Source organism: Plectropomus leopardus, chromosome 10, assembly GCF_026936395.1.
Source record: "Plectropomus leopardus strain MGB_pleo_1.0 chromosome 10, ASM2693639v1, whole genome shotgun sequence".
Lineage (NCBI taxonomy): Eukaryota > Metazoa > Chordata > Actinopteri > Perciformes > Serranidae > Plectropomus > Plectropomus leopardus.
The window spans coordinates 31446948-31468786 of NC_142185.1; the positions used below are offsets into that span (position 1 = coordinate 31446948).

Below are 21839 nucleotides of genomic sequence, written 5' to 3' on the forward strand. Positions count from 1 at the left end.
ATATGTTTGTAAACTCAGCAAGTGGTGAGTAAGATATTAAATGGAAACAATGATGTTTAGTGTTTGTAACTGTCAATAAGTTATCGCAGGTTTACCTGCTCGTCTGTGACACGTTCACATTAGTCTCTCAAAAGGAGTGCTTGTTGAGATATGAAGGTCACAGTAAAGTGAGAAAGGCATTTACATTTTTTTTTAATTTTCAAATTCTCCTGCAGAATTAGCGTTGCTTTGCATTTCCAGCAGGTTTGAATGTGTCAGACTCGATGTCCACTGTCAGGCGCACTTCAGTAATAGTGACACACTACAGAGGAAGAATGCAGATATGCCAAGTATTGACTTTGCAGGGGCAGAAGTTATTTTTAAGCCTAAGTGCATACCAGGGACAGCAACTGTAGCGAGCACACGTTCACCCGGAGAATGGACCTTCAATACAGAAACCACAACATGAATTCTTTATGATGCAATTAACCCTTAGGGACTGTTTGGTGCATTATATGTGCTTTTCATTTCTCATTTTTGGCTAATTTTAGCTGTGTTCACACATGTCATAAATTTAGGCAAGATTTTATATTTAATCTTTAAATTTCCAGCTCAGCTCACCTACAATAAGTCTAAAATACACTGTAAACGAAATAGTTACATTAACTGTTAAGTGCAAAAAATGCACCATTGAAATGCATGCAAACTGTGATTTTTGATCAGCAGCCATCAAAGTACAACATGCACTGTATTATTTGTCAAGGAATTGTCATTTTTACTATTTTCCACCATATCTTTTTTTAACCATATTTGGCATATGGAGATGATATGCCATTTCCACAAGGTGCAGTCATATCAATGTTGCTGCAATTTACTTAGATACCACAGGCTGTGATAAGATATTTAAGTTGCATGTAGTATATTGAAAACTTTTTTTAAAAAAGCTGTGTGACAAAATACAGTATTTAAAGGGTTAAAATTCTGACTGATGTTGGTTGAAAAATAAACTAAATGTACAAAAAAAAAAAAACAAAAACAAAAACTTAGCAAATAGTATGTTAAAAAGTTTTCCTTGGAAGAAAAAAAAAAAAAAAGGGGCATAAAAAAAAAAAAAAAAAAACAAAACTGGCATTTAAAGCACTGAAATTATTAAAAGTAACATATATATATATATATATATATATATATATATTAATTAATAAGGATTGATGGCTAAAAAAAAAGTTTAAATATTAATGTACAATATTTTTTAAGGCAAATTTGTACAAGTATAGTGTTAGTGGGCTCTAAGGGCTCATTTTAAAAAGGAAAAACAAAATGGGTTTATTGCATAGGACTTTTAATCAGACAGCAGTTTAGATATTCACACATTTCTCAAAAAAGTTGTTAAAAAACAATTTCACAGAAATACAGTCAACCCATCAGAGCCGAAGTGCTTAGTCAAATTTCCCTTCAAGTCGAGGTATAAATGAGGGAGGAAAGGAGGAACACCCAGGGGCATCTCGCACAGCAGCACTGCAGGAGAATAAAAAAAACCCAAAACATTAGTATTAAAGCGTGCACGTAGCTGACACCTAGTGTTAGACTGCAAAATAGTAATGTTAATAAATAAAAACACCAAGATCAAGACAAAGGTCGAGGCCTGGTTGTGTATTCAGTAAATGTTTAGTGATTTGGCCACGTACATTTACATTCCCTCCAGCTCACTGACTGAACATTTCTCCTTTACAAGAGCAACTGAGCACCGAGGCGATGCCAGACGGCTAATTGAGCTGCTGAAACGTGAACCGAGCCGCGCGGCTTCAGGCATGTTTCTTGTGTAGTCATGTGAGCACAGGATACTTGCTCCAAGACTGTCAGGATACATTTGGCAACAGTGTGACGCCAGCACAGGCACGCAAACTGAGCATTCAAGTTCTGTTAGGTTTAATTTTGCAGGCAACCAATGAAACTGAGGTCACACCGAAAAGCAAAATACAAGATTTCTGAACAAATATTTACAGTTAACCCCTGCAACTTTACCAGCCCATGCATCTACCAGTGAGTGAGAACCAGCAGAGACATTATACTTGCAAACAAGCTGATGGGAAAATAAAATTTGATACTTACCACGAACACACACACACACACCACACACACACAAAGTGGAGTATTTAAATCTTGAATCCAAGCGCCCTCATGCAGTCTTTGTGTGCCTCGATCAGGACTGTGCAGTTCTCCTCTCCCTTCTCAATGATGCTGGAGGAAAATATGGAGGCATTAATAAAAGTTTTACTTGCAAAGAGGAAAGCTGCAGTCTCTCTGGACAGGTACGTACCATGCATCCCTGACTTTCTTGGTCTCAGGGCAGGCGCAGCATGGTTTCAGTGGCTTCTGCTCAGGGGCCTCAGTCACAGCGGCAGAGTCCACGCCAGCAGCAGACACGGTCGACATCTTTAGGCTGAACTAAAAGAAAAACAAAAATGCTTTCATTCACTTGCATTTTGATTCATCTCAAGGACGGTTTGATTACTATTAGGGAGGGGGTGGTGCAAAAAGAGGGAGGCATGTCAAAATAATCGAGAAAATTACACCATAGTCAAGCTGTAGAAAAAGAATTGTTGTTGGAAATTCCAAATTTTCCATCGGTCCTTGAACACACTGAGACGAACACTTCAGTGAGAACAAAATACACCAAAATCTGCACTGTGTGTGCAGATGTGATATTTAATCAAGATCAATTTATTGGGCGTCTTGTAAAATTTTGCTAAAGTAGTTCCTGCTAACCAATAATTATGCATGACAAGAATGAAAACTGATGGTTTTCATCTTAAACTTCTATGCAGAGTAATTTTTTAAAAATGTATTTTTTCCCCTCAAGAAGAAATGTGTAGTTTTGGGGATGATAAAAAAAAAAATCATTTTATTTTGTTATTATTTGTTAATTATTATTCTTATGTCACATCCCAGCCACTCTCCTCCTCTGATAAATAAAGAACAGTCCCTTAGAACAGGCTACTTGCAGTTTATCATTTAATTATCAAGAAAACAAGACGAGTCCTGGTCTATTCACAGGTGTTCCCAATTATCTCAGCTGTTTAAACTCCTGTCTCAGGGAAGGCAAGTTGTGTTAAAGGCCCATTTTAAGCAAGAGGCAATTTGATATTTAGCAGGTGTGCAAATGTGCAGCCGAAATGATCTGGCACAACAAATTGAATACGGAAGTGTAAGTAACAACCATAGCGGTTGTGCTGCACATGTATTATAGCCACACAGTTAATGAATGAGGCAGGACTGATGTAACATTAGCTAACATGACAACACGAACTCATCGGAGCACCACAGAGTGTTATTATTTAAATCTTTACGTTATAAACACGTTAAAACAGGTAAACAGACAAACAGAACCATCATTTTCTTGACTTTTGTTATGTTTTAGCAGGTTTAGCTAACAGCTTGGACACATTGCATAACGCTTACGCCGGCTAACACAAAGTTAGCCAACAGTTGCTAACGGTGATGACAATAACGATGGTTATGGCGGATAAATGACACGATTAAAGTCACAAAATGTTGCGCACTAGTTAAAAACAGCTGCTGCAGCGGAGCTTTGTTATGTAACTTACTTGAATGGAGGTCTGTGTTCAGGCTAGCGGACGTTTCACCTTCAAAAGGAAACCACCACGAGAAGAGCAAGCTCACGTGTTGCCTTTTTATACATCGTCACGTGACTACAAGAGCCAGCGGGGACTTCTGGGAAATGTAGTGCTGTGACTCAAAGGCGGGAAGAGACGGAAACTAGCGAAACAAGCTCCACAAATACAGAGACCAGAGCCTCTATGAATGCACAGTAAGTTTGTTAAAATTATATTGTGATATTTCTTAGGACAAATTGTGTTTTCTGTTGAATTTAAAGTATCACTTTTGACCTTGAAAAACAAGCAAACAAACGAAATCTTAACTCAAGGTCCACTCACCATAAGCTAAAACTAAACTAACGTTAGCCTAGCCGAAAGCATGTAAGCTAAGGTTTATTTGTGAATTCTCAAAAACTCTTTTTTTGTTAAATTATTCTCTGAAGTGAACCCACAGACACCACAAGTGGCCCAATTTACAGTACTACCTGTACTGTAAATAAAGAAGTTTAGGTAGATTTATTTGTAATTTTTTAAAAACGTCATTTAAAACGAGTTCCACCTGGACCAACAACAGTAAATGCTGTGTGCAAACTGAAGCATTGATTTTAACAACCAAGTCAGGTCATTAATGATAATATGTTGGTGACAGGGCCTATTTTTTGCAGAACAAGCACTTTTATAATACTTAAATTACATATTGTTGTTAATATAACTTTTTTTTTGCAGAACAAGTACTTTTATAATACTTAAACAACATATTGTTGTTAATATTTACTGTATTTTTACACCGTGGATTTAGTAGTTTTATTTAACTAATGAATGTAACTACTTCTCCCAGCATCAATTATTTAAATGAAATTTTATTGATAAAGCTCATTACCACAAATCACAATTTGCCTCAGAGGGCGTTGAGCATGTAATATCCCTCTGTCCTTTCTTTGGACCCTCACACAGCAACAGCCCCCCCCCAAAAAAACCTATAACAGGGAAAATTAATCAGAGTTTAAGGTAAAAACTGAGCAGTAATAAAACATGTTAAACCTCCCTATTTATGTATTTAACTCTGCTTTGTAGCAATTTTCTTAAACTGCTGTTTCAGGTTCAAGCCTCACCAACACTATCATCATCCTCACAGCAGTAAAAGTATGAATTTTTATTGTGCAGGCAGTGACATCATAATTATGGTCTTTATCGGCCTTGACAGTTCATGATGGAGGAGGCAGAGTTTGTCCTGAAGGAGGTGGACATTGCTGCAACTTTGGAGGTGGGTATAAAACACTGTGTTACTTAACTGTTCAGTGTCATTGTTTTCAGGGAGTTATCTTGTGTGTGAGTTGCTTGTTTTGTCTAAACAACAGTCCGACACCCAACTGAATTCACTCCACAATGTCATAATGACATCAAACACAAGGAACCAGCAAATCTTCACATTTTAGAGGCTGGAACCAAAAAATGCTTCACACTTTTGCTTATTAAGACTTACATGTTTCCTTTATTATCACATTTGTTTTTAATTTCTTTGTTAATTGACTAGTCAGTTAATGAATTAACTGTCTCAATCCTAAAATGTTCCTGTTATGTACTAAAATGTGCACAATCGCTTATAGTTTATATTTTTAATTAAAAATGAAGGAACTGTATGAGTTGAAAATAAACATCAGCTGCCACATAGAAAAACTGCTGTTTTTCTGCACTGTCACATCCTTTGGCGGATATCTCATTCTGTGCTGCAAAAAATAGTTGCTGGTGGGGAGAATATACACTTTAGTGACTAGGGAGTTTTTTAATATGAAAAATGTTCATTTTCTGTCCTTACAATACTGAAGTTATGTGTTTTCACATGTCTACTGGGTCTATTGTGCGTCAGCACAGCAAAGCAGTGCGTAAGCAGAAGCACTGAGTCACTTATTCTAGTTTGAGGGCCAGCTGTGTGCCAGATAAATGAGCAAGTAAGCATATTATTCTTTTGCTCTGTAGATATACACCTCCATTTCAAACAGACTTTGCTGAAGTCTTTGTGATTTACACAGAATCAGAGTCCATACGGTGTTGCACAAAGTTGAGCAATGAAAAATATACATTTGGCAATGAAATCCCCTTTAAGTCAATCTCAGTTTTATCTGCAGGCTGCCTGTTGTGATGCTCCCTGAAGAGATCGGCCCCCTGAAGGAGAAGAGGTGTAGAGCCACAGTCCTGACTGTTTGCCACCGCCACTTCCTGTCTGCACAAAGCAGCATCTAGGAAAGCATAAGTGTAAGTACTCTTTTTCTTGTTTGTCTCTTTCCCTTCGATCAGTATCAGCTGTGCAGTGAATTAATATTCTCACATGTACATGAACTTCTCACACACCAACACACAAAATAACAGAGGGCAGCGCTCCAGAGAAAATGGATATAACCCTAAATAAAGGAGAAGACCATCCACAACAACACAGACGTGTCTCCTACTTTAGTAACTTCGTAACACTTAACCTAAGCAACTACGGTTTAAGGTACTTTAGAGACATGAGGTCCTAAAGAATCTATAGCGCACCGTCTAAATTGCACGGTGCAAGTAATCCTAGGTATGCTTTGGGGCATAACATGAATTCAACTAATCATAGTGTAATCTCCTATTCCCTTTAGAAGCCAGGTGCACCTGCAGCTGGTGTAACGCTATTTACATGGTAGATATTGCAAACTGTAGAAGCAAGCGGTTTTCTGCTGCGAGAAACCAAGTAAGAGCAATAATAATAATAACAATAATAATAATGATAATACCTTTATTTATATTGCACCTTTCGAAATAAAGTTACAAAGTGCGTTACAAAAAAGACAATAACAAAGCTAAAAAAAATGTGTAGGAAATATAAAACAAGGTAAAACAATACAAAAAGTAACAATAAATACCATCAATTAAGAAAAGGCCAAACAATAACAGTGAGTTTTAAAACAGATTTAAAATAGATCACTAAGTTTTGAGCTCCACGGCTGGAGGCCCAAATAGCAAAAGCTCGGTCACCTTTAGTGACAAGACGAGATTTTTGAAACGCTTTGTAGAAGGATCTCAGGCAGTGATCAGGCTCACAAAGAGTTAATAAGTCACAGATAAAGGCTGGGGCCTGACCATTCAAAGCTTTGAAAACAAGCAGTAAAATCTTAAAATCAATTCTTATACGCACAGGTGACCAGTGAAGGGCAGCCGGGGTCTATGATGTCACTGCAGCAAACATTGTGGGACATTAAAACAGCCAAACTAAAAACTGTAGTTATAAACTTTAAACAGAGAAAATTGAAACTTTTAGCTTCTAAAATAATAAACGACATTATGCTGGTGCTTGTGCATAAATGCGCACAGCATCTCTTTAAATGTGGAGTCAGACGGCTCTGCAGCTCTGCTCTGATCTCTGCTATCTTCACATTTTAGAGAATGTAATGAATATTTTCCTCATTAATGATATAATTATTAATTCACCCACCTGTAACCCATCCACACGACCTTGTGTGTGTAATAAACACAGTATAAGTACGTTGTGAACCCGCCTATGTAGGTGCATCTTAATATCTGAAAAATGCGCTCTTTGAATAGCAGGAAAATACTGCAGTATTCTGACATTAAACCAGGTTTTTGTTGGTCAGCGGCACCTCCTGCTACCTCAAAACAGCAATACGCCACAATGAGCCTGACCACACCTGATTTCAAGACCATGGGTGCACAGATGGTGCAAGTACATTTGCTACTTATACAACGTGGGCGCTAGCTATCAAAATGAGTATTGCGTCTTAAACTAGCATTACAGTTGCGCAGTGCTGTGCACCAATTTGTGCCAGGAGTAAGATAAGGCCAGAGCACTTAAAACGACCAACGTATCTTTATGTTTTCTCTTTATGTGTTTTTATGCTGCCTCTGACTCAAATTCTGAACTATAGGCAAGGCAGGTTTATGTGTATAACACATTTCATACAACAGGGCAATTCAAAGTGCTTTACAGAAAAATAAAGTATAAAAAAAAATTTAAAAAGGGATACAGATTTACAAAAAAAGAGTTAAGAAATAAGATGAAAAAAGGTAAAATTATTTACCAAATTATTTTTAAAAAAAAGCAACAACAATAAAAGATGTAAAAAGTTTGCTTCTTTCATCCCATTCCTGGTGTTTCCAATATTCCTCTATTGCAAAGAAAATAACACTGGAAAATTGTCGAATGTTTTTTAAGCAATAATCTCATAAAATGCCCCTCACATCATTAGACACATCTCTTGCACTAAGCTGCCGTAATTCAGCTCACCCATTGCCGTGACCCCTCAGTTAATCCCACCGTGCTGCTACATCCTGTAATATCATCTCTATTTTTCATTTTCCAATGTTGCTGCAATCCTACCAAACTTTCCAAGAAAATATTAAAAAAAAAAACATCCAGTTGAATGAAATCCAAATCTTCCACTTTGTAATCCTTGAAATGAAATATTTCAGCTTCTGTTTTGTTTTGTTACTGATGTGAAAAGTACAAATAAACAACAGAGGAGGAGCTGGCTCAGAGCTGCGAGCATATGTCCAGCATCAGGTAACACGGTACCGTGTTTAATTACATCCCGGGTAGATGTGGCCCATACTGAACTTGTCCCGGCACATGCTGCCAGATGTCTCGTTCACATGACAATAACTGTGATCCCCTCCACACACACACACACACACTCACACACACAGATACACACATGCCATTGTCTTCAGTATTAATGTGAGCTGGACCTTGTCCTCTTGACATGGCTTGATTCATGTGGGGATGAGACACAGATACTGAATAGTTGATGAGCTGGGAGAAAAAGAAAAGAAGTGGAGGGGTGGGGGCAGAAATAGAGAGAGGCAGACGGAGAGGGAGGGAGGGAGGGAGCAGAAAGGCGGGTATCCACTCGCCTCGCTCCACACAGCTTCAATAAGCCCTGAGGTTGGGAGCCTTGATGGAAAATTACCTTGTGACCAAGAGGGGAGGTCAGGACTGGTAGAGTCAGACTCCAGTCGCCCTGAGAAGCAGCAGCAGCAGCAGCAGCAGCAGCAGCAGAGGGAGGATGGCCTGTGCGTTCAGCTGATCCGAAGGGACCGAAGTCATGGAGAAACTAAAAGGTCCCGCCGCAGGATGCACCACAGCCACCTGTGGATGGAGAGCCCTGCTTCTCCCGCAGCTGAACAGGCAGTCCCTGTACGTGTACGGCAGCGAGATGGCCGTGGAGAAGGAGTGCATCCGGCAGCTGCAGAGCGGAGTCTTTGTCATCCACCCGTTCAGCCTCATGAGGTATTTAATGTGTTTGATAGATTCAGGCCAGTCCTGTGCTGAGACCACCACTTTTTCAGTTTCTTTAAAAGTTGTTGCACTTTCTGCAAGTTTTTGCAGGTGATTCTTTGCTTCAGTTTGCTGCAGGGGTTAATACACGATCTTATGACTTTGCTCCATATTAGAGCTGAAATTATTAGTAAAATTAATAGAAATCTAGTCTGCAACTATTTTTCTAATTTTTTTTTAATGGCAAGCAATTTCTAATTCTAGCTTCTTAATTTGATAGATTTGGCTGTTTTCTATTTGTCTTTTACTACAGAAAAGCAAATACTTTTAGGTGTTGAAGTGTTATGTAAAAGAAAACAAGCATGCTGATGATGTCATGTTGAGTGTTTTTAATATTTTGTGTCATTTTATAGATGATTAATCAAGAAAATAAAAACCAGATTAGTCAATAATGAAAATAATAATTAGTTTCACCCCTGCTCCGTATTACTGGCATGTTGCATGACTAATTAGCGTTAAGCATTCGTTGACAGAGCAGTAATTGATTATGATAATGATTTGTGTTGCACTTATAAATGCACAAAAACAAAAAGAGATGCAATATAAATCAGAATCTAAAAAATAATTTATTGCAAAGTAGGTTTTCACTTGCAAGGAGTTTGCTTTGTTTTTTGGTGCTTACATTAAACTACAAAAAAAAAAGCATCAAATGTAAGAGCAAGTAAGCAGTAACCTGAAGGAGCAGTTAAAAGTTAATCATCTGAAAAGAATTTAAAATGATTATTGTTGGAGTCTTGTCAAAGGAGAATTTCTGTCACTGATTGGGACAGAAAATAAAGTTTATCTTATCTTCTCTTACCTCTAGTTTTGTAAAGGGAGTTTTAAGATCAAATCGGAGGACTAAAGGGACATAAACTGATGGATTGAATGACCTCTATAGGGAGCTGGTTTTGCATCATCCTGCAGAATTGTTATTTTTAGTTTATGAGGTGATAAGATGGATTGAAAACAGAGATGTAATAAAACAATTGGAGATCAGAGATCAAAGGTATTTGAGCCTGGCAATCGAGCCCTGACTGAGGAGATGTGCAGTTACAGTATCCGAGTATTTGGTGTGCATAAATCAGCTTTCCTTACCGGCTGCAGTGTGTCTGTCTAATGAGACCTCCTGGCAAATGAACTGAGAGTTTCTGCTGCAATCCTACATGGAAAACAACATCTAAGGCTCACTTAAAAGTCACACTTTTTTTTTTTCTTTGTGATCTTCTCCTGCAGGAGTTACTACATTATGTGCATGATGGCCATCACGTTCCTGAACCTGATTGGGATTCCCATGGAGATAGCATTTCTGGACGGGAACAGCGGGCTGGCATGGGAGGGATTTAACGTGTTTTCAGACACGCTTTTCCTGATAGATGTGGCTCTGAATTTCCGTATGGGCATCATAGCAGAGGACGGCGAGGTGAGAGTGGCTGTGCTCTATTTTCAGACACAATCTGGAGGACTATAATCCTCGCGCAGACAAGCACACACAATCCATCTCTGCCCCATCTGTAATCTACTCAATACACGAAAGGCTAGATTAACAAACCCCCCTCCCTCTGCTTGTGGACATGGGCAAAATTGGCACCTGCTGTTTGATTTTATAACCAGGATTATGATGTATTGGATAAATGAGAAGTATAACATTTCCAATTAAGTATTACGCAGACTATATCTTGTTTGTTTTCATCTGCTCATACTCTGTGACCTCTATCTTGCCAATCACAAATGGCACATCTGTGTTTTTTTCCTGTCCGTGGTGTTTACTCTGGACAGCACAAACATCTGGATTTTGCCAGATTTATTCTCAGTCGGTTTCTGCCCCGCTTCAAATATTCATGTATGCGCTTCATGTATGCATTCATGTATGTGTTGATTTTCTCTGAGCACGCTGCTAATTTCATCCGACACCACTGTCTCCCTTAATCTTGGAAAAACTCCCAAAATATTGGTTCAGTTCAAGTGTTAAATTATACATCTAACCGTGTCACGCGCTGCGCAGCATCTTCATCCATCTGGCTCAATCTGCTGCTCTGTTCTCTTTTACAGGAAGCTATTCTGGATATCAAGCAGATCCGCGTCAGTTACCTGAGGTCATGGTTCATACCGGACGTTATCGCTGCGTTCCCGATCGGCTACATACTGCTGTTCGCGGTAATTATGAACAGACTGTTGGGGCAGAAAACAGCCAACAGTGTGTGTTTGTTAAAACACTTTTACATGATTTGATCCTGGTCGGACGATGGACATGTCTCCATTACTCTCTTTTTTTCTATCAGAACAACAGGGTTATTGATCCAGGCACATTATACAAAAATCAAAAGGCGTATCTTTTTCAAATCAAATTACTGTTTTTGAGAGAGAATAGTAGGAAATGTTATTCTCTCTGTCTCAGCAATAAGATTGGTTGTAATGTTTCCCTGATTCTACGAATTATATGTAACTGATTTTGGTTTTGTATTTGAATAACAATTAGGGATGCATGATTTTGGATTTTTTGCCGGTATTCATTATGCCAATGCATAACAGCTCATTTGGCCAATAAACGATGTATTTATATCCACTTTTTTTCCCAACTAATTTTAGTGATCATCAAGTCTCCTCAAGCATAATCTTATCATGATGGCTCTCCAGCTGATGGAAACATAAAATACAATGCTTTTTAGTGTATGTAATATTTATTCAATGTGCAAAATAAGAACTTCAACTTAGGGTTGGCGTTTGGTAGATGTTTACTGTGTCAGTAAAAAACACTGGTTTGTTATTTAGGCAGAGATCAGCATGTTGGCCGATTCTGATATTTCATTTTAAAACCAATATCTGTCGATACCCATGACATACTGATATTATCATGCATTCCTAATAATAATAACGTTTTAAAACTTTTTTTTAAACTAGTAGCTCCTCGAGGCTACTTCGAGCTACAATTACACTTAAAGATAAAATGTGTAAAATTTAGTGGGATTTGTTGGCGTCTAGCAGTGATTTACAGATTGCAGCCAGCTAAAGTTTCTCCTGGTCAGAATTCCTTCAGTGTTCATTGTTCTGCAGGTTTTTATCAGGAAACTTAATTATCCACACAGGTCTCCTCCTCTCCAAAATAAACAGACCCCTGATTTAAACCAGTAAAAACACAGAATATAATAGTTTCACGTTACAAATCAGTGTTTATCCTACGCTGTTTGGCATCTCGTAAACAGGCAGATTGACCACGACATGATTTATTATTGGTTCACTCTTGTTCTCTGATGAGTAAGTGTGTGCTCACCATTTTGAGGCCGAATTATCCCCAGAGGTCTCTTCCTCTCTAAAACAAACAGACCCGCTGATTTAAACTGCTAAAAAAAAAACGGAATAAAGCAGTTTCACGTTACAAATCATTGTAACTCCAAAAACACGGATTGCCTTATCTGGAGACAGTGTTTGGTTTGTCAGTTTTGGGCTACTTTAGAAACATGGCAATGCAACATGGCAATCTTCGTGGACGAGAAACCGCTCCCTATGTAGATATAAACGACTCATCGTAATGTAACGAAAAACACTATTCTTATTTTCAGGTGACTATACACTAAAGAAAACACTGATTATATTATATTCCACAATACAATATAAATCCTACACACTGGACTTTAAAGTATGTTTTAATGGGACATTTTCTCTTGTCATAATGAATGACTGTTGAGCAGAAAATAGCCAGCAGTGTGCTGCATTATTTGTCAGCTCACAAAACAATTATGCACTTAGTTTTACATTATTTGTTCATGGTTTATAATTAGAGACTTATGTAACACTCAGAGCAGCTAGACAGTGTTTTACAGACGATAACTACCGAGAATAAGACACTAAACTAAACACATCAGATGATTTTAAAAGACTAATTTTATGAGAATTGGATGATTAGAATAGTTTCAGCTATTTTCATTACTCTGACATTGTTAGCACCTGCTTTATAATGTTTCATGTTTCATGTTTCCGGATGGCTCTGGTGATCTCTAGTTTCTGGCTGTGAAAGGTTTTAACTACAGTTTTGGATATAGTTGCCCTTGTTGTTTTACAAATTAAATCCTCTACAGACTCAGTGAGTTCATTGCTGTCATCAGTGATGTTGACGGTGGTGTCCTGAAACGTGCTCCAGACTCTGATTGACGTCATCTCTTGCGTCACTGGGATGAGCGCTTGGTAGTTTTTTACATATGTTGACTTAAGCAAGGCAGCGACTCCACTCTGCAGCTGCCTCTGAATAGTGTAATACAGTAGACGGGTTTCTATTAAAGATTTGCAGAAACGATAACAATAACATTCAAAGAAGTATGGTGATGGATGTTCAAAACATTAGCAGGTTTATTTCTATTGCAGCCACCGCACTGTCATTAGTTACTATCGAAGGCGATGTAGGCGTGTTATACGAGCTATAATGGAAAGGCAAGCCCCCTATAAATGGTAGCAGCCTTGTATGAGGGATTTCTGGGAGGTAATAATCCACATTTTCACAGAGGAAGTGTGAATTTGAAACTTCTGTATTGTCTGCTGAACTTTTGAATAGTTACCACATTATGCGAGTGGAAAAACTTTTTTTGTGATAAATGGGAGTTTTTTCAAAACTTACGTTTCCATTAGGGGTATTTTGTATTCGCAATTTCAGTCTGTGCAGTATAAGGGTTAATGGAAACCTGATCCAGGCAGCGATCAGGATCAGAACAGCACCTCTAATTCCCATCTTATTTACCATAAAACACACACCTTGTTTCCTTCTCTTGATTGATGCTGTTCAGGATCTTGCCAAATTTCTTCAAAACAGAGGATATTATAGTTTTAATGTACCATGGGAAACAAATGCAGCACAGAGGTCGTCCGGTTTATTATCAAACACCTGCACGATGGCCAGCAGGATGCTAGTTTCTAGTTTCAGGGACCTGATTTTATTTAAAGTGGCACTTTGTGTTATATTTTGATAGTATGAACAGTATAAAGTCTAATTGGTTGATTTACAAGAAATCCACCATTGGTAGTTAATTAAATCTCTATATTTTATACACCCAGGACCTACAGTACCACAACGATGACAACCCCTCCAAGACCAACAAGATGATGAGGATACTGATGTTTGTGCGGATCCTCAGCTTGATCCGGCTGGCTCGAGTGTCCAGACTGGTCAGGTTCTTCAACGAGGTGGAGAAAGTAAGTTCAAACGCCGGACAAAGTCTTCAAAGCTCACCTTTGAAATTCAATCATCCTTAATCTCCTACCTGCAGATACCTTACCTGCTGGCGTCCGATGACTGCTCTGACTTTTAGCGCTTACGATGTTTGTAAAACAAGAGCTGACATGTTGCTCCAGCATCAACAGGGTTTTTATTTTTTTAGTTATCTAAACATTGGGCACAAAAATAAAGGGATAATTTAAGGATGTCCACATTAATCTCAAAATGAAACATTATATTTCTTGGAACAAATCTTGCATGTTGCATAATGTATGTTGTCTGGAATTGGTAACTCCAAACCTTTAATCGGCTCCCGGCTGCTGAAATAAATGGTTTCTGGTGTATGTTTTCGGTGTAACTGGACCCTGTTGCTTTGGAAATAAATGTTTTGTATCCCCACTGATTTATTAATTTTATGCAGATAAATCGGTTTACTTAACTAATCCACATTGAGCTCCCTGCATGTTGAGCCTCCCTGAAGTCAGTCTTGGCTAGTTCGTGCATCACATTTCTGCGCCAGGTCAGCTTTGGTCTTCCAGGTTTTATTTTGCCTTGAGCAGCCTGACTGTTCAAATCACGCTGTCTGGCCGTCACAGTCGCCTCAGATTTACTACAGTAGTGATGAGGTTTTTATGTATAATTTCAGGGGTATGTTGTCAGGCCAGAAGATGCTAAATAACCTTCACAAGCATCCATAGCAGTTTATCTACGACCTGGAACAATACATGAGAACTGACTTAAAATCACAGTGATGTTAATGGTCCCTTTTTGTGTAAACTGTGTTGTGTGGACTTCCAGATGTTTTGCAATGGAGAAATACAACACTGATTCTCCCCAGTGTTACGTTGATGTCTTGTGTCCTTGCTTTCTAAAAAAAGACATTTTCCAAAAGTCAAATCATTGAAGGTGTTGGTGTTTGTGCTTCTTTGCTGGCAAATACATCAAGCTTTCCTGTCTTTTCCTGCATGTTGTTGGTGCAATATATCTGTTACTGCAACACATTCTCACTTTCACCTCGCTGAATACAAACGCTTGTTCAGTGACCCATCATATCAAAATATGATATGTCAAAACAAACTTCAGTAAAGGAAATGTACTGTTTCTGCACCACTTGATGCCTGCGAGTGAATGTATATGTACGGATTATATACTGTGCACAGGCTTAGGAGAGGACATCTTACATCAGGCTTATGCCCAGATTGTACAGTATGTATCACACACAGATTGATTGACTTGCTTACCAAATGCCTTAATGTCTCATGGTTTCTTGTTATCTCCTCCTGACAGGTGTCGAATGCAAACTTGGAGGTGGTCCGCCTCTTCTTTCGTGTCTTGTCTCTGTTCATGATGATTTTCCTGCTGTGTCACTGGAACGGCTGCATCCAGTACTTTGTCCCCATGCTGGAGGAGTTTCCCTCTGACTGTTGGGTCCGCAAAGAAAACCTGATGGTAAAATGAAACTTTAGACAACTCTAACCTTTTAATAAATAGTGTGTGGGTGATGGTGGTTGTTATCTAGGTACATTTACTCAAGTAGGAACTTTCCATTTTATATAACTTTACACCTACACTATACTATACTTTCTAGTGCACTACATTTATCTGACAGCTTCAGTTACCTTTGAGATGACAGTATTTTTATCCCCTTCCAGTGCGATAAAAAAAAAAACACGTTCTCATCCCAACTCGTCACATGGTGCCGCTCTGTCAGTGACCTGCCTCTACTTATGACGTTTAGGTATCCTTCTGCGTCAGCTGTTTCTGCTGCCATTATGTGAGCAACAAATTCACAGATGGTTAAGTTTAGGCAAAAGAGGCGCATGGTAAGGTGTAGAAAAAACCCCACACATCTCCATGGGAAGCGAACTCTGCACACCCACATGAAAATCAATTGCTTGCAAGACCCATCCACCTCCACACCTGAAATTGCACTCCTTATATAGTGGTTACCGGCAGCATTATTACCTGACGCTGTCCTTCAGCGTTTCATTCACACGTCTGGCCACGTTCTCAAGTGAAGCTGCTCGTGTGCGTTGCATGTGGACGCGCCCTGTGCCATTCGACCGTCCATCAGCATGATAACTGCAGTAAAGGTTTTGTAAAGGGTTTGAAAACGTCTGTCACCACTGGCTGTGAATGACGTGTTGAAAATAAGTAAAATATTTTAGTAATTGAGCAGTTTCTGAAAGTACTGTGAGACATGTGGGGATAAAAAACAGTTAATGGTACTTTAAACATCTATAACACATATTGTAGGATAAATTCATATAAAGATTTATTGTTGTGAAGCTCTCACAGATCTACAAAAACTTTCACTAATGATGAAAAAAATCTCCCAGAATGCCACAGTGATCGTGAAGTACTCCTGGGGAGTTTTTCGAGCTCTCTCCCAGATGATCGCCCTCTCCTATGGCTCCATGGACGCACCTACAAGTGAGAATTATTGATTTTCTTTATGCACCACAGCTGGAAAAAGAAGCGCTGGTATCAAATTCTCCCTCAGATATAAATACCCACCATTTCAGCTGTAAACTGTCCAGAGTGTCGGTGTCTTGTTCTCCAGATTATGTCGAGATGTGGATCGTCATGGTCAGCATGGTGTCTGGCTGTCTGATGTACACCGTCCTCGTGGCGAACGCTACAACCATGATCGCAAACATCGACCCAGCAGCCAAGGAGTACAAGAGCAAAGTAAGAAGATACCTCACACATTGAGTTACTATACTGTGAATATTCCTGTTTGGTTTTTCTTTTTTGTTTTTGATAGTCATTTATTTAGATTATTGTAAACATTTGGAAAACAGCCATTTAAAGCAAATAATATATTCCCCACCAAAAGCACTTGACAATAACAAATGACAATAACAAAGACCTGGAGAAGAAAAACTAGAGTAAGGTCTCCCATGGTTCATTAAAATCCTTCACAGTTTGTTAATTTCAGGGAGAAAATCTTGAAAATAGACAATTAGACATGAAAACAAGCTAAAAAAATGTATCCACTGATTTACAGCCTATTTCAAAATCTAAGTCTATAGGAAAACGTTTTTCTGGGCCTGGCCACTGATTGGCCACCATTGGAAACTGGTTTTAAAGCCTGGCGCTGTGCCTGGGGGTCTTTTTAAAAACTGACACCTTTCTTTCACCGTCGCCTTGTTTGTTGTTGTGTGAAACTTTTGACTCCGCCCTGTGGTGCCATCTATTGGCTGTTTCTATGCCAACATGAAGGACACATGGAAGTATGAGGGCAGTGACATTTATGACATTTGAATCTGAAATATTAATTTTTGTACATAAAGTAGTATAAATGCGTCCTTATGAGGAAACAAACTTACAAGGAATGTAAATGTTAATGTCATTATTCTGTTGCCTTTACATGATGAATCATTTAAATGCCAACATGCAAATTGAATCAATGTCATTGTGATGCATTATTAAACATGCAGCTTGAGTAGATCTTAGCACCGTATAGCTGTTTGTCGTATTATTGATGGGAGCTGGATCCTGAAAGCACTGTGACTCCACAGATGAGCCGTCTGGAGCACTACATGGCCTTCATGAAGCTCCCGCCGGAGCTGCAGCTTCGAATCAACAACTACTACCAGGCTCGCTACGGAGGGAAGTGGTTTCATGAGAAGGACGTCATGGACACGGTGTCCTCAGCGCTCAAAGAGGTACAGCTGTGGTTTGTCTGCGTAAAGCTCAGTGATGTTAAGGTTTTGTGCCTTTGAGTTTTTGTAATAATCTTGTGTTTTCTTGTAACATAATTGTTCTATTATTTGTTTTTAGCAAATCCTGATGGTGATGTGCAGCCGGCTGCTGAGAAAAGTACCAATGTTTCAGAACAGAGATGAAAACTTCATCAACGCCATCCTCCCCAAATTGGAGTACGACGTGTTCCTGGAGGGAGACGCCATCGTCCGACAGAACGTCCCAGGCGACCGCATGTTCTTCATCGACCACGGCCAGGTGCTCATGGAGACCGATTCCTACGAGAGGGAACTCTGTGACGGAGACTATTTTGGAGGTGAGTCTGATTTACTGTGATTATTGAATGTCTGGAGTATCATTCAGAGATTTGAGAGGTGATTTCCAGTCAGCGATAGCCAAAGAATTTAAACTGGGAAAGGAGAAAGAAGATCGGGAATTTCATAAATGATTCGCTTTAAAGAAAATAACATACCAGAATCTGTTTACAGCCTTTCTCACAAACTTTCATCAAATAGCTGGAAGTGCAGATTGTTTATGCCCAGATTAATTCCAGTTTTTAGCTCACAGGAATCACTTAACTTTAAAAAACACTTAGTAACATCTGTATTACCTAAAGCAAAAGTACATTAAGTACACAGCAATGCTGTTATGTGTTACATAATGGATGTAATGAAGGAGCGGAAACGCTAATAAGTGCTAGAAGCTTATTTATATTTACTTGTATTTATTATATTATTATTATTTATATTGTATTTATATCTATATATTTGTATTTTGTGCTTTAAAATATGTATCTACTGGTTTGCGCAGGTTAATACTCTTATGATCTTATGGTTTTCCTTAGATGCAGTTTTCATCCATATGGAGTTTTGTTTTCTTTTTCACCATTATGTGTGTTCAAGGTTGGTGAATTAATAATCATACTGGAGTGTATTCACTTCTGTATTGTGCTATGGAAGTGTACTTTAAAAGGGTCAGTTTACTCAATTTACAAAAACTTGTCGTAGTGTCTGGTCATGCTGGCTGTATTTGTTTTTTGTCCAGATTTTTGAAACATCCACCTTTGGTCTCCCTCCTCCTAATATAGTGAGGGTGACTGGAATTTCATTTGTTGTGCTCAAAGTGATAAAAAAAAATTACGAGCAACAAAAAAGTGTCCCTGTAATCCACAGAACTTGCTGTCAGCTTTCATAGGCTTTTTTTTTTTTTTTTTGGGGAAAATACTTACATTATAGCTGTTTGAAAGCCATGCAAAGTAACTGTAATTTAAAAAAGTAATCCAACTTGGACGGTGAAGAAGGAGCTGAGCCGGAGCGCAAAGCTCTCGATTTACCAGTCCATCTATGTTCCAGCCCTAACCTTTGGTCATGAGCTCTTGGTAGTTACCCAAAGAAAGAGATCACGGATGAAAGCGGCCGAAATGAGCTTCCTCCGGAGGGTGGCTGGGCGATAGGGTGAGGAGCTCGGACATCCGGGAGGAGCTCGGAGCAGAGCCGCTGCTCCTTCCTTGCCGGACTCTTGCGAATTTTATGCTGTCGTCTCTCTTAGAGCTCCAGACACACCAGGCCGCTTTCAAAGACCTTTTGGCAATGAAGAACAACAGTTGAGACTCCTCATGTCTTCTGTGTCTCGGCCAAAAAGTTGCACCTGAACACATTGCAAAGACTACAGTTAAAAGGCGGACTAGCATGTATGTTCTGCACCGGTTTGAGAGGAAAAGGTGTTCAAATAGAACAGGTCGTCCTCAAGAAAATGCACGCATTATAGTTCCTATAATATCCTACTTAAAAGCTCCCCATGAATTACATTATGTCCTTAATGTAAAGTCACGCAATTAACATACAGTTACGGATGTTAGGTTTACGTAATAAAAGGTACCTTGAGAAACATAGTTGGGTGTTTTTAGGTTAAGGGAAGTAAAGTCACTGAAACAAACATGGTGAGGACGTACCTTAAAATGACTTAAAGTTCTCATGATTCAAACGTCCATCATTCATCTCAAACGTGAATGGCCCACACCAACGTGCCTTTTGACAAGATTATTCGGTTTACTCCCGTCGGTGCAGTGGTCACGTGATCGCAGCCATTTAAAATTCGTGGGATATTTGGATGCAACATTTTTTGTAGGAAAATGTACCAATAGTTTGTGAAAACAGCGTAAAGAGGAAATAACTTTCCAAACCAGCAGATGGTGGTCATCTGTATTTAAAAAAAGGAAACAGGATCACTGACTGATTCAAGATGCCAGTGAGTGATGTAGTAATGATATTTAGCGCACACTAGCAAACAAAAACACAACTACAAATCGCTGCTGTTAAGACACAAGTTCCTGTCAATATCATTTCCTGTTGAGTTTGTTTCTTCACTTAAGTTTCTCTATTTGTGCTCTGAGCTAAACTGCTTATCAGAGCGATTTCTCAGATACAGATTCAACTCAGCCAAATCAGCAAAAAAAAAACCAGACAAAGGCCGATTAGTGCCAATGAGGTGGGACACGCCACAAAATCTAGGGCGACAGACGCTCACCGACACAGACCAACAGCCTCTGTGGGCTTGGTGTGTCAGGGGCTACGAGGACATTAGGCCAAACTCCATTTAAAATCTGTCACTTTTTGTCTTAAAAAAAACAGTTGAACTCTGAATAATCCCTGTGAGCAGTTTTCACTGGAACTGATTCCTACCACAAAAACCGTCTCCGTGAAAACAGCCGACAGCTTGTTCTGTGGATTAACTACAGTACCAGGGATAATGTTTCTAGGAAAAGATGTTATTTTTTGTTATTAAAATCTGGACAAATGAAAGAAAACTTTCTGCATGGCTGAATACCACAGGAGATTCATTAACACCGTTTAAGTACATAAGAAGCTGAACATGTTAAAATATCAAACTTAAGCGACTGTCATGTGGATGTTAAGTTTGCTTATTAGTTTAATGATCATTTTATTACTGTGGAATAGAGGACACTGAGAGGGTTAAGGTGGGTTAAGATGTGGACTTTCTGCAAATTCAGTGTGATTTTGAAAGTTTCCAGTTGTTTTTTATTGCTCAGCATTCATTGTTTTTTTCATATCACATAAATACTGTCCACCTCTGCAGGTTTATTTGCAGCAGTAAGCAAGAAGCATTCTTTAAAAACAACACTGTCAAACCAAAGCGAATGAATCTATCTTTTCCAATTTGGGGGATTTATTTAATTCTCGGGCTTTAAGTGGGAACAGGTCCTAATCTTTTTGGCAGCAAACCTCTGCAGCGTTTAGAGCTAAGCAGGCTTCCCGAAACAACTCAGCTAAGTCCGGTTATTTAATTTAGGATTAATTGTCAGATCTCATCCCCGTCATTAGGGTTTACTCGCTCATTAACCACGCTCCTGTGGTTCCCTCTGTGTGTACAACAGAGACGTGCGTGCTGACCAAAGGCAAACATCTGGCCACAGTGAGGGCGCTGACCGACTGCCAGTGCTTCTCTCTGTCCTGGGACGACCTTCAGGAGGCGCTGGAGGGCTTCCCAGATGTCAAGAAGGACTTAGAAAAAATGGTTCAGCTCGACTCTGATGGTGGGCTCGTGTAAGACCAAAACCAGTACACTGGACTTTTTTACTGTACGGAAAGGACAGGAGGTGCGGATATTTCCTGGACATTTAATGTGATTGTGTGATGGACATTGAGACTGTGGCTGATTCCTCGTGTGGACGTGAGTTGGACACTTTGACGCGATGGACAGTTTCAGAGCATTTCATTCTGACTGGTAATTATTCAGCAATAAACAAAGACCTCAACAGTGAAGACGGGTCAAACTTTTGATCTCTGCTTCAGTGTTTATGTTGCGATTAGCGTTGATGTTTGGCAAGTCAATGAGATTTGGAAAGCCTTAAGAAGAAATTCTGATTTAATGCAACTTGGACTTTATTTTATTCTATTAGAAAAAACAACATTGTACTCACCAGGTTTATTGCTGAACTCTGGGAAAACGGTAACTAAAATAAAATAAAAGACTAGGCGAGAAACAGACCCCCTTTTCACCTCATATTAAAATGCGT

The 21839-nt window shown here is 39.1% G+C and overlaps 2 protein-coding genes and 1 long non-coding RNA gene across 3 annotated transcripts; 2 read left to right on the forward strand and 1 right to left on the reverse strand.

Annotated features, from left to right (window-relative positions):
* Nucleotides 1-1301: 1301 nt before the first annotated feature.
* On the reverse strand, nucleotides 1302-3712 carry cox17 (cytochrome c oxidase copper chaperone COX17). The gene is made up of 4 exons (XM_088083589.1): nucleotides 3585-3712; nucleotides 2297-2424; nucleotides 2089-2217; nucleotides 1302-1494 (listed from the first exon to the last, which is right to left on the reverse strand). Exons 2-3 carry the CDS (start codon nucleotides 2410-2412, stop codon nucleotides 2133-2135), a joined length of 201 nt encoding a protein of 66 aa, XP_087939715.1. The 5' UTR covers nucleotides 2413-2424; nucleotides 3585-3712; the 3' UTR covers nucleotides 1302-1494; nucleotides 2089-2132.
* LOC121949330 (uncharacterized) lies at nucleotides 3667-8433 on the forward strand. The gene is made up of 3 exons (XR_006106233.2): nucleotides 3667-3808; nucleotides 4761-4860; nucleotides 5723-8433. It is a non-coding gene; the product is annotated as an uncharacterized LOC121949330 (long non-coding RNA).
* A 60-nt stretch (nucleotides 8434-8493) lies between these two features.
* LOC121964060 (potassium/sodium hyperpolarization-activated cyclic nucleotide-gated channel 2-like) lies at nucleotides 8494-21603 on the forward strand. The gene is made up of 10 exons (XM_088083586.1): nucleotides 8494-8865; nucleotides 10129-10315; nucleotides 10945-11049; nucleotides 13936-14073; nucleotides 15383-15544; nucleotides 16435-16528; nucleotides 16659-16786; nucleotides 17620-17766; nucleotides 17882-18119; nucleotides 21198-21603. Exons 1-10 carry the CDS (start codon nucleotides 8681-8683, stop codon nucleotides 21368-21370), a joined length of 1557 nt encoding a protein of 518 aa, XP_087939712.1. The 5' UTR covers nucleotides 8494-8680; the 3' UTR covers nucleotides 21371-21603.
* The last annotated feature ends 236 nt before the right edge of the window (nucleotides 21604-21839 follow it).